The sequence below is a fragment of the Dasypus novemcinctus genome, chromosome 9 (genome assembly GCF_030445035.2).
Source record: "Dasypus novemcinctus isolate mDasNov1 chromosome 9, mDasNov1.1.hap2, whole genome shotgun sequence".
NCBI lineage: Eukaryota > Metazoa > Chordata > Mammalia > Cingulata > Dasypodidae > Dasypus > Dasypus novemcinctus.
Genome location: NC_080681.1, coordinates 26,671,257 through 26,683,649, shown reverse-complemented (window position 1 = coordinate 26,683,649; position 12,393 = coordinate 26,671,257). Strand labels below are relative to the sequence as shown.

The window sequence follows — 12,393 nt, the reverse complement described above, 5'->3', positions numbered from 1 at the left end:
AGTCAATCAGTCTCCGTGTCCCAGTAAGGGCCGTATTTTCTCCAACAGTTTATATTTAATAATTTATACTTTTTTGATATTTGATTATTTAAAATTATCTTAGGCTCTAATCCTTCTAAAAGTTTTAAAGGGTGAGTTTGGCTCGTGGTACATTGTTGCCTTGAATCCTTTTAACTTTATACTGTGACCTCATCTGCAATATGGCTTTATCTGTACAAACTCTGTTAGAGGTAGGTTGAGAGAGAGAAATTTTGTATTTGCTTTTGCCAGAGATCCCAGGCTATCAATAATCCAGGAACATAAAATTTTGAATTGTGACTTCCTGAACCATGGGTATGATTTTTTACTGTTGTTGGGGTTGCAGGGTGAGATATCTTTCCCACAAGGGTCCCATGCTGATCTAGAAGAGTTGCTTTATTGAGTGAATATTTTACCAATTAACTCTTTCATTATTCCTGCATGACAATACAAACTCAAACTTTTATTATGAAGCCAACCCCACCCACCCCACCTTGGGGGCAGCCAGAGTATCAACTTAAATGTTTACCAGTTTCATTCTCTCACAGTTATTTTGTTTCTTGCCCCTGGGATGTCAATTACTTTCTAGCAAGCTCAGCCAGGCATTTAAAAGTCTTGTTATAGTTTGTCAGGATTTGTGGTGGGAGGATTTTAGAGTTCTCCATTCAGCTATGTTCCAAGAGCTGAGAATCCCCAATGTCCTTATAATTCCTTTTTTCGATTTTTTTTTGAAGACAACATATATAAAGTTTGTCGTAGTGCTCTAATTCATTTACTAGGTGACTTGAAAGTGTGCCCGATATGAGTGGAGACCTGAGTAAATAAAAGCTCTATGACTCAGCCATGCTGCAATACAAGTGACTCAGACCTAAAAGGCAATCTGACAGTATATTTGAGCACATGGACTCTGGATCCAAATTACCTGGGTTCAAGTTCCAGCACTGCCATTTCCTAGCCTAGTAAATTACAACCTTAAGTTACTAAATGTTTCTGTGTGTTAGTTTTCTTGTCTATAAAAAAGGAGGTGATAATAATAGTACCAATATCATAGGTTGGTTGTGGGAATTAAATGAATAAACTTACAAAAAGTACTTGAAATAGTGTATGAGTCATAGTAGGAAAAAGTTAACTATTCTATTAATATGATAGATGGGCTTGTGGAAAATGAGGAGGCTTTCTGGAACCTGTGACAAAATCTCAAAGTGAATCAAATTGAGTATAGGACTTTTGCAGGCAAAAACATCTTTTCTTTTCTCCACTTAAGAAACTGGCCCTTGGCTTGCTACTGGGTACTGGTAAACACTAAATATCTGAACATGGGACCTTGGGTGCTCACTGCCCTGAGCAGCGCGTCATAAATTGGATGTTATAATATCCACAAAATTATAAAAGTATGGAAAGTGGATGTACCTCAAATGATTGGGCTCCTGTGACGACATGGGAGGTCTCTGGTTCAGTTCTTGGTGTCTCTAAGAGAAGACAATGAGCTGGGGTGACTGGCAGGTATGGTGAGCTGACAACAAGATGATGCAACAAGAGACACAAGAAGAAAAACATGAGTGGCACAGCAAAGCAGGGAGCAGAGTTGGCTCAAGCATTTAGGCACTTCCCCTACATCAGAGGTCCTGGGTTCGGTTCCCGTTGCCTCCTAAAGAAACAAGGAAGACAGACACAGCAAGTGCAAACACCAAGGTGGTGGGGAGAAATAAAATAAACCTTAAAAATATACATATATATATACACATATATAATTATAAAATTAGATGAGCTTTTGGTAGAATATACTTAGGTGGAAATAGTATATGTGAAAGTGGTTCAAAAAGTGGAAATTGCCTTAACATTTGGTTCTTTCCAAGCATGGTGACTCCTATGATGTCATAGGGAGACCCATCTGAACAGTTAACTAAGGAGCAAAAAAATCAAATCTGGTTTTCAGATGGTTTCTCATCAAAAGCTGAAATCATCGTGTACTTCTGTGGGTTTAAAAGAGGGTAGAAAAGGGAAATCCTTCCAGGAGTATTTAAGGCCCATTATGCTTCAAAAGTGGGGGGGGGGGGGGGGGAAGGGTGGCAGTCTAGGGTGAAGACTAATTCAGTATAAGGACAAGTACTAACAGTTGGTTTAGGACTTTAGAAAGAGAAAGTTTAAATCTTAGTGTCTAGGTGGTTTGGAAAATGTAAATGACTATACTTCTTGAAATGATCCCAAAATAAAAACCCCATTTGGAGAAGATTCTTAATAATAAATTGGACAATAATTCTTATTTTGTGAATGCGAATCCTACAGCTTTCCAAGTTATTTTAGTGTTTGTTACGTGGCCTTGGGCCTTACATACCAAGGGGCCACAGTGGCAGATAAAGGCTTATGCACCATCTCAGGAACATGGGAAGTAGTGTTCTGCTTGCCACAATAGCAACTACTTATGGCCGACCCATTACAAAGTGTATCAGTGAAAGGGACACATCACGTTTCTCCTCACACCACCATCCACGGATTTACTGACTGATCTATTCCCTATCATATTTCACAGATAACATTTTTTTCTAACCAATTGAACCATTTTCCAGCCAAAGGAGCAAGGCCATTGCCCATGTCTTATCGTGAATCCCTTTACCAGAAAAAGCTGGCTTTGTGGATGGTGGCATGGCATATTAAAGACTCATTTATTGGGTGGAAAGTTTGGGAGGGGGGAGTTTTTTGACAAGATGTATATGCACAGAATGAAAACTAATATATGACACAATTTCTTCCCTTTCAAGTCAGGAGGAACCTGGGAACCAGAGACAGTCCGGAGGGGGCTCCTCTCACTCTGTACCTAAGAGTTTGGCCTATGCTGGCCTAGAGGTCCAGGGAAGAATTCTTCCACGAAAGAATCCAATGATTCCAGTTAATGGGAAACTGAGACTGCCAATTAGCAATTTAGAGTTTCTCATGCCACTGAGCAAGCAGGCACAGCATGTGATTGCTGATTAAATGAAAAAATAAAATAGTCCAAAAACTGCAAAATATCAAGACAAGAATGCAGGAGGACCTCAGGATGAATAGTCATACTGGACCTGGAGCTGTCCTCAGTTATGAGCAGCTTTGGGGTTCTCTTTCTTTGGAGATCTAGGGACTGTTTCTCCAGGCACTTGAGGCATAGCTAAGCTGTTTTCAGCAGGAGTAGAGGAAAATGGTAAGTACGTGAAGAAAGGCAGTATTGATGGTGGCCAGCTAAAGGGGTGCATTTCGATAGGGAATTTTTCTTTCAGTCCTCTGTGGTAGATGGAATTTTGTACCACAATTTAGGTATGCTCTTATTCTTAACCCACATTCTTATGGGTATGAACCCATTGTAAAGTATGACCTTTTTGAAGATTTTAGTTAAGTTGTGACCCAAATGAGGGTGGACCTTAATCCAGATTATTGGAGTCCTTTAAAAGCAGAAGAAATTCAGACTTGGTCAGGCAAAGCCACAAGTAGGAACTGGAAGCCTGAAGTCAGAGGAGAAATGAGATGATGCCACCATGTGACCAGAAAGCCAAGAAACCTAAAATTGCTGGCTAGCCAGAATGCTGCTGGCCCTGGGAAGAAGCTCGCCTTCTAGTCAACACCGTGATTTGAACTTCTGGTCTCTACAGTTGTGAGCAAAATAAATTCCTGTTGTCTAAGCTAACTCATTGGGTGGTATATGTTCCAGAAGTCTGCAAACTAGGATTTTCTTCCTTTTCTCCTTTTTTTTTTTTTTTCTTGTTTGTTTTGTTTTTTATTTTCCTGTTTAGCTGGCCAAAATAGAAATGGTCTTTCCGTATTTGGAAAATTCTTTGCTTTAGGAACTGTAGTGGGACTTAGCCAGGTAGGCCAAACTGACACACCCATCCATGGTTTTAAATCTAGAACTATTAGTGCAGAGAAGCAGTACCGTGGGAAATTTTTATTGCAGTAATAGCAGTGGCAGTTCTCAGAGGCAGCTGTGGCACTATCCATGGCAGCCTCTGGAGTCCAGTGACATCTGTGTCGATGGCAGTATGTGCAGGTCGTGTGGCATCCAGTATTCAGCAATGGAGGTAGCAATGTCCACCATTGCTCCCGTGGCATGGTTTTGGCTGTCATACAAGCTGAGTAGCCTTGGTTTGTTCTGCCCATTTTTGAGCCTGTTCTCTATGTTTCTTGGCAATTCTGTTAGTGACTTTGTATCCTTAAGTATTTCTTGGTTCATCTTGTGATTAGAAAACCTTGAATCTCCCTGACTAGCCAGAATGAGCTTAGAGAGGAAACAATAAAGTCTTTTAATAAGCTGTATTCCTTACAGATCTTGGCAGAAACTTTTTATGTGATTACAGGTGATATAGTGGTTTATTAATACATAATGTGATCCCTGACCTAACATTAGGTTACTAAGGAAAATAAGACATATACATGAAACAAATACAAGCTATGAGATGGAATAAAGTTAATCGCTCAATTGGTTAGTAGACCGTCATTTGGAAAATCTTTTTGAAAGAGTTGGGACTATAAATAACTAATTCTTGAAGGATGGGCAGGGGCTGGCATTTTGGGTACAGGAACCATAAAATAGAGGAATACCTTTGGATGTTCATGGGGCAGCAAGACCTGTCTGACGGGAGAGGTGGGTAGATGTACTAAAACCAATGCGAGGTACATATGAATGGTTAAGAGGAACATATTATTGTAGCCTTGCCTTCTAATCAGAAATAGAGAAAGTCTCTTATTCCCATAGAGATTTCTACACATTTCTTTCAATATTTTTTAAAGCTGAAATCTTTAAACATTACACTAAATATCTTGGCAGGAAAAATTGTAGAAATATAATCAGGTCTGACGTAATCTACTCCCTATGTCCTAACTCGTTAGACATTCTTTCTAGGAGGGAGGCAATGGGAAAAAAGTGCCTTGAAGGGAGTAAATAATAAAGATCGTTAAAAATGTATCAATTTTGCATTTGATTTTCCATTATTTTTGGAATTTGTTTTTTCTAAATATATAAGAAATGAACAGCTAAATGATTTCAGCTTTGCACTAATTCTTGGTAGCAACGTCCAACGTTGTCCTTGGTTCTTGGTGACATTCTTGCTCATTAACTTCAGGAAGACTTCCAGGAGTAAAGTGGCTGAAAATAGTTTTTAAATCTCAACTTCCCTTGATCGATTGTGAAATGACCACACAGTCCAGTCACTGGGTCAAAAATCGATCATAAAACAGAGGAGGATTTTATGTCTTTTATTTTTGCATTAGCCTTAGGAAAGGACTCGAAAATCACAACCACGAGGAAAGGCAACCATTAAATACAGGAAAGAATGTTGGTCTTTCCTCCCGGCGGGACGAGCAGGCAGCTTTCCAAGCTCGCTACGGATCCCCCCCAAACTGACTATAGGCTCTGTTGCTCTTTCCTAGATTTCCGCCCCAAACGGAAACCTCGCTCCGCGGTCCCCGGGCCGGGTCACGGCGAGGTGGACCACCTCCTCCCTTGAAGCCCCCCTTCTTCTAAGAGGAAGCCGTCCTCCTGCCCACCCCGGCCGGAATCCGAGGCTCCGGCCCCTGCTCTGCCTTCGGCAGGCCCCAGGCCAGGTGGGGATGCACCCGCGCCCCGCGGCGGCCCCTCCCGGGTCGGCCCGCGCCCGGGCAGTTCCGCGTCTGCGCGGCGGGCGAGGGGCTGGAGCGGGGCCGGCCCGGGAGGCGCGGGCCGCCGGGAGCCAATGGGCACGCTCGGGGGAGCGGGGCCGGCGGCGGCGGCGGGCCGGGCGCGCACTCTCGGGATGGAGGGCGAGCGCCCGGCACCGCGGCCGCGCTCCGCGGGCCTCCCGGCTGGGGGCGCCGGCGCCGAGAGCGCGGGAGGCGGCGCCCCGCTCCCGGGCAGCCGCGGCGCCCCCGCGCTGCTGCAGGCCGAGGTGCTGGATCTGGACGAGGACGAGGACGACCTGGAGGTGTTCAGTAAGGTGAGGGCGGCGGCCGCGCGTCCCGAGAAAGTTGCCGAGTCTACTCCGGGAGTTGTCGCCGCGGGGCTGGCGGCGCCTGCCGCGCGCTCGCCTGCTCGGAGCCGAGGCTCGGAGCCGGCGGTGGGTGGGGTCCCCTCCGCCTGCCCGGACCCCGCCGGGGCGCTCTCGCCGCCGCGGGACTGCGTCCCCGAGCGGCCCTGAACCTCGGCTGCTCCCTCCTCCGCACTTCGACCTTCCCGCGGCGCGGCGCTGGCTCCGTGCGCTCTGCGAAGTTGTGATTTCTCCACCCCGCCCCCCTTTCCTCTTTCTGCTCTGACACTGACATCTCCCTCCGAGCCGGGAGGCGGGTGGCTCGAAACTGTCCCCGCCCCAGCCAGCTTCTTTTCGGGCGCGGCCAGCCCTGAATTCTGGGGACGGATCGCCGGAGTTTAGGGGAATTACTCTCGATTTAGTGTTGCTAGTTGTGGCCTTGAAACTTGGGTGGCATCCATGGTAGGAGTCAGGATCAGAAGGAATGAGTGCGAAGAAAGCCCCTTAACAGGAGAAAACGGTTCCTGTATCCATCAGGAAACCCCTTCGCAGCGGAGCTAAGGGTTTTTTTTTTCTTCCAATGGTGGCTTCTGCCACCCTACCTACAGTTACCTGCTTTCGTTTTCTTCCCTTTCACCGGGAAACAAGGACCAAAGGCCCCTCTTGGCTTGTACTATGCAGGGGAATTGACTCAGGAGGGTTTGGTCGCAGACTTTTGGTGTTTTGTAGTCTGGTGGTTGTAATTTCCGGAAGGGTTCTGAAAAAGAAAAATACCTTCTTACCAGACTGTTGAATGGCACTCTAGTTTCTCAAGTGTCTGTGGGTGAAAGACTAACTTGAGATCAAAACACTGTATTAATTGCTGAGAAGCCAGTGCAATGGTTAAATGTTACCTTGAGGTGTTAGAGAAAGCAACCCCTGTTTTATTCTGCGGGAATGAACCGAGCTTAGAACAAGCATATTCTGGCAGAAGTCCTTTTACTTCGAGTTAAATGATTAAGAGCACTTGGCCAGGTGATTATTACTGTCATTTCTTTACGTTGCCTTCTAAGATACTAATAGCCTATGAATATTAGGCTCTGTATGTACATTGTCAAACTTCCAACATGGGGAGGAGGAGGGGCAATTATTTTCAGGCTCATCTGGGACTGTTTTAAAATTGTCATGTGATTTCTCTTTTCTCAGATTCTAAGTGTCCCAGTCCACTTTTCAGAATCACTGTTTTTAATAGTCCTGTTTTCAGGGTCGGATCTAATGTGAAGCTAATGAAATTTAAGCTTTGGAGCTGTTCATTTGCTTAGCCTTCTGAAGGTGTTGGGAGCTGCTCGGAGTTGTAGATGTTTTAGGTCAGAAAAGAATGATAGGTTGCGATCAGAAAAATTTCTGGAAAATTGCCTAAAGCTCTCTCAGAAGAAAAGAATCTAGATCTTCAAGATTCCAGTCATCAGTTGAGATTTCTTTTCTCATTCTAAGTAAAAAGTTGCTTTTTCACCTAATTTTAAATTTTATTTAAATTTTATTTAATTTATTTTTAAAGATTTATTTATTTATTTCTCTCCCCTTCTCCACCCTGGTTGTCTGTTCTCTGTGTCTATTTGCTGCGTCTTCTTTGTTCGCTTCTGTTGTTGTCAGCGGCAGGGGAATCTGTGTTTCTTTTTGTTGCGTCATCTTGTTGTGTCAGCTCTCCGTGTGGGAGGCGCCTTTCTTAGGCAGGCGGCACTTTCTTTTGCGCTGGGCGGCTCTCCTTGTGTGCGGGGCTCCCCTGCCCGCATCAGCACTGCGCAAGGGCCTAGCTCCACACGGGTCAAGGAGACCACGGACCTCCCTTGTGGTAGCCAGACGCACTAACCACTGGGCCAAGTCCGCTTCCCAATTTATTTATTTATTTATTTATTATTTTTTTAAAGGGGCCCTTCAAACTGTGTAGGCTTCAGGCCTACAAAACCTGGATCCACCTTCTTGTTAATGTTGTATAACTAGATGTGTTGGATACTTAGAAAAAGGTAAGAACCACTTCTGTAGAAACTGGCTACATAGAATAAGGTAAAGATAAACTCTTGGTTAAAGTCTGAAAAGAATATTTGGAAAAATTTAAAATAAGCTACCTGCTTATATTTCAGTAATTTGAATTTTTCTACGATTAACCACAGTTTGACAGCCAAATTAAAAAATTTCCCCTCCATTTGGCCTACTCTTGGCACCACTTCTTTTCTAGCATGCTGTTTATAGAACTCTACCATTGTCTAACCTACCCTGGGGTATCTCACAATTACTTATGATTTATACTATTGTTACTCTTTAGTACTTTGAGATTGGCTGCTTTCATGTTTGGTTTCCATTCACATTTTAGTCCCCTTCTCTTATATTATTTGTATATCTGTACTACTCGTCCCTTACGATGATAAGCTTTTTAGAGTAGGAATTTTGACTTATTGTTATTCCTTTTCTTCCTGCACTACAAGTACATGCAATACATGTTCGATAATTTTGTGTAAGGTGTGGCATTAGTGTTCTTGGAGAGAAAGAAATGTGAGATTCAGTTCTTGCTATCACAGTCTTACAGTATAGGTGGGAACATGCGGCAGAAACTCAAACTGGTAAAATAAACCAAGAGGGATGGTGTATTAGTTTACCAAAGGGCTGCCAATGCAAAATTACCAGCATGGGTTGATTTTTATAATGGGAATTTTATTTGAGGTAAAAGCTTACAGTTTCGATACTGTGAAAATGGCCAAATCAAGGCATCATCAGAGATGCTTTCTCACCAAAGGTCATAGGCTAGCAGGTCCTGGAGTCCTGCGGCGTGGTGAGGCAGGATGGAGGGTCTGCTGGTCTCTCTGCTTTTTCCTGGAGCTCAGTTGTGGGCAGTCAGGCATCTCTCTGTGAGCTTCTCAGGGCTTCTCTGTCTTTCTGCAGCTGTAGGCGAACCTGGAGTCCTCTCTCTCACATGGCTGGGTCAGAATGGCAGCTCCCTTTTCTGTGTCTTGTCTTTCTCTCTGTGTGTCCTCAGTTTTTATAAAACACAACAAGAAGGTGAAGATGCAACCAGGGTCAGGCCTTACTGACATAGATAGAAAATAAAACAAAAGTGTTGTTCTGAGTTTTCAAAGAATCCACTGAGGAGAAAATGATGCCAAATCTAAAGACATTGTCGGGTATGCTGAGATAGTCTCTTGAGTTGATTTAAATACCAGGTAATAGAAATTGGAACATAGGAGAACATAATCAATGATACACGCACACATACAGGAAAAAAAGAAGAAGAAAGATACAGATCGTAAGAATAGTTTAGGACAAGGAGGCCAAAATGAGCTGAGGTTTGCAAATAATTTGACTAGAGGAAAAGGGCCAGTTTCTCTACATTTAAAGGGAAACAAATTCTTTTGGGGGGAAAAAAAATTGCTTTTATTTTTATTATATATTGTAATTTGTAGAAGAAACATAGCAATTGCAACATAGTATATGTGAAGAGATCTCAAAAAAGCGTTGAAATGCTTAGCAAGTACGAAGTTAATGATAGTCCTTACTAGGTCCTCATTAAAGGAATTCAGGACCATAAAATGAGATATATATCATCTAGGATAAGTAGGGAACTTGCAAATGTAATGGTCCTTAACATTACTAATGATCTTTGAGAAATCATGGAATATAGAAATGGTGCCCTAAAAACTAGAGGCAGGCAAATTTTCTTTTTTTAAAATAATGTGCAAAGTGGAAGTTCTGGAGCTTATAGATCAGTAACCTTAATTTCAATCTCTAGCATAACCAAAGAGTGAATTATTTGCTGTTTTGTTTATCAATACTTTGAAAAGAAGTGATCAATAGAGGCTAATATGTTTTATAAGAATGATGGAGAATTTTGTTTTAATGTTAGATCAGAAGTATAACAAAGAACATGTTTATTTGAGCAAAGCTTTTGAACAAATCACTTGTATTTTTGGGAAAGGTTATTGTTGAATGAATAATATATTGTAGTTGTTTATACATCCGGGCCCTATGCATATTGGATTGCTGTCAATCTGGAAATTCAACATAGTAGTGGAGAGATATAATTGAACTATTCAACAATTTTATCAGATACTTAGAAGAAGACACTGGAGGTCTGCTTAGTAATTTTTTCAGATTCATTCTCTGAACAGTTTTTATTTCATTGCTCTCGTGTGCCAGTATCAGTCATGGCCCTGTTAAGAATCAGAATTCTATCTAGTGGTTAAAATGATGAGGGTTTAATACTGGGACTATTTACAGAAGGGTAGGTAGGGTTAAGAAACAAACAAAGGATATTGAAGCACTCAGAAACTTAACAATAGCAAAAAGCATCACTAACCCTGGTTCTAAAGGAAAAAGGATACAAATACTGTTGCTCGAATCCAGAGAGGCTGAAACTGTGGGAAAGGGGCCACTTCTGCAGGAATATTATCTATAAAGGAATGTAGCTACTGCCAGAAGTATGGGGCCAAACCAGGGAGGGAACAGGGAATTCTGTCCCTGTTTTTCTCTCCTGCTGCCCATGCCTCTTATAGGGCAGCCTGTGCAAGTGATGGTCATCCACCAGGGTCAACTTTGGAGGGCACAAAGAATAGATAGGTGGGAGTTGGGGGTATGAAGATGAAGAATAACCAGCATAGTACATGGTGCAATAATTTGGGAAGACCTGATATAGGAACATTTTATGTACATTTTTAGTGGGTTTTGGTTGATTTAAAGATCAATAAACACAAGTAACATGATACTGAATATAAACAAATACCATATTTTCAAGGTTAGAGGAAGTATTTATTATAATCTGAATTGTTCATACAACTTCCATAGTTCCATCCCAGACTCTGTACTTTAAAAGGGAAATTTATAACTGTATTAGTCAGCCAAAGGTGTGCTGATGCAAAATACCAGAAATTGGTTGGTTTTTATAAAGGGTATTTATTTGGGGTAGGAGCTTACGGTTACCAGGCCATAAAGCAGAAATTACTTCCCTCACCAAAGTCTATTTTCACCTGTTGGAACAATATGGCTGCTGATGTCTGCGAGGGTTCAGGCTTCCTGGGTTCCTCCCCTCCAGGATCTTGCTTCTCTCTGGGTTCAAGGTTCCTCTCTTCCTGGAGCTTGCTTCTCTTTCCATTGTGTGCCCACTTCCTGGGCACCAGCATAGGACTTCACCATCAAACTCCAACATCAAAACTCCTACATTAAGAACCCTCAACTCTGTCCTTTGCCATGCCTTTTATCTGTGAGTCCCAACCCAACAAGGGATGGGGACTCAGCACCCTAATGACATGGCCCAGTCAAAGCCCCAGTCATAACTCAGTCACGCCCAGGTACAGACCAGATCACAAACATAATCCACTATCTATTTTTGCAATTCGTAACCATATCAAACGCTACAATAACTGATAGCAGATGATGACAGAGGGATATTATCTCATCTGTGGCTGCCATTACCTTGTTTTCCTTTGGAATACTATGTTGAAATGGAGCCTGAGATCTTGTCACATTTTACTATTCAAGGTTCTTGGTGATCAGATGCTTCCTGACTCTCCTGCCTTCTCCCTCACCACTCTCCCCTCTGGAGCCTTACTTCTCACAGTATGTTCTATGAGCCAGTGGCATGGCCTGTAAACTTGTTAGAAATGTAGAGTCTCAGACCACTCCATACCCAATGTATCAGAATTTGTATTTTAATAGGATTCCCCAGTGGTTTGAACAGCACCTTGCAATTTAAAAAACTCTGAAATAGAAACACTTATCTAGGTTGGTCTACTTGTAACTATCTGAGATTACTCTGTATTTTTTTTACTTCTCTGTAATTATTGCTGGGTCAACAAAATAAAATCCTTTCTCTTAATAATCACTCAATATAAAGCTACCTTTCACTAAGAGCTTTTTCATTCCTCAGTTAGAATTAACATCTCCCCAATCTGTGCTCCCCACAACAGTGTTTTGAATCTTGTAATACATTTTCCCTTAGAATAGTTATTTGTCTTTTCTAAAACCTAGAATGTTTCTTTATCTTCATTAGATTAAACTCCTTGAAGGTGGAATAAATACATTAATGAATGGCATAAATGTAGACCCAATTAGCACAGTAAATTGTCAACAGTATTTTTAGTATATTCAGTTTGTTTTATATTTGTTGTTTTCTATCAAAAGAATGATAACAAAATGGTTTTAATAATTGATGAGGAAATATTATTGCTGGATGATACAAAGCTGTGTTTAACCTCAATGCTGGCAAACCTATTTAGGTTATGTTAAAAGAAATAAACACAAAACATCAAAAATCCAATGAAGTAATTTAGGAATCTTTTTTTTTAGTTGGAAAAATAAATGATTTTATTTTTATTAACAGCCTGTCTCAGACTGGGACCTTGGTTGCAAGCAATGGAAACCAACTCTAATAAGAAAGGTATGC

General features: G+C 42.0%; 1 protein-coding gene across 2 annotated transcripts in view; it reads left to right on the top strand.

The window, feature by feature from the left end:
* Positions 1–5,774: 5,774 nt before the first annotated feature.
* SNX7 (sorting nexin 7) overlaps positions 5,775–12,393 on the top strand; it is a 111,611-nt gene continuing 104,992 nt past the window's right edge. Inside the window, exon 1 of one of the 2 annotated variants that reach the window (XM_004471694.3) lies at positions 5,775–5,954. In XM_004471694.3, coding sequence (XP_004471751.1) covers positions 5,775–5,954 — 180 coding nt within the window. The remainder of the gene's footprint in view (positions 5,955–12,393) is intronic. The other variant, XM_012530331.3, reaches the window with a different exon arrangement.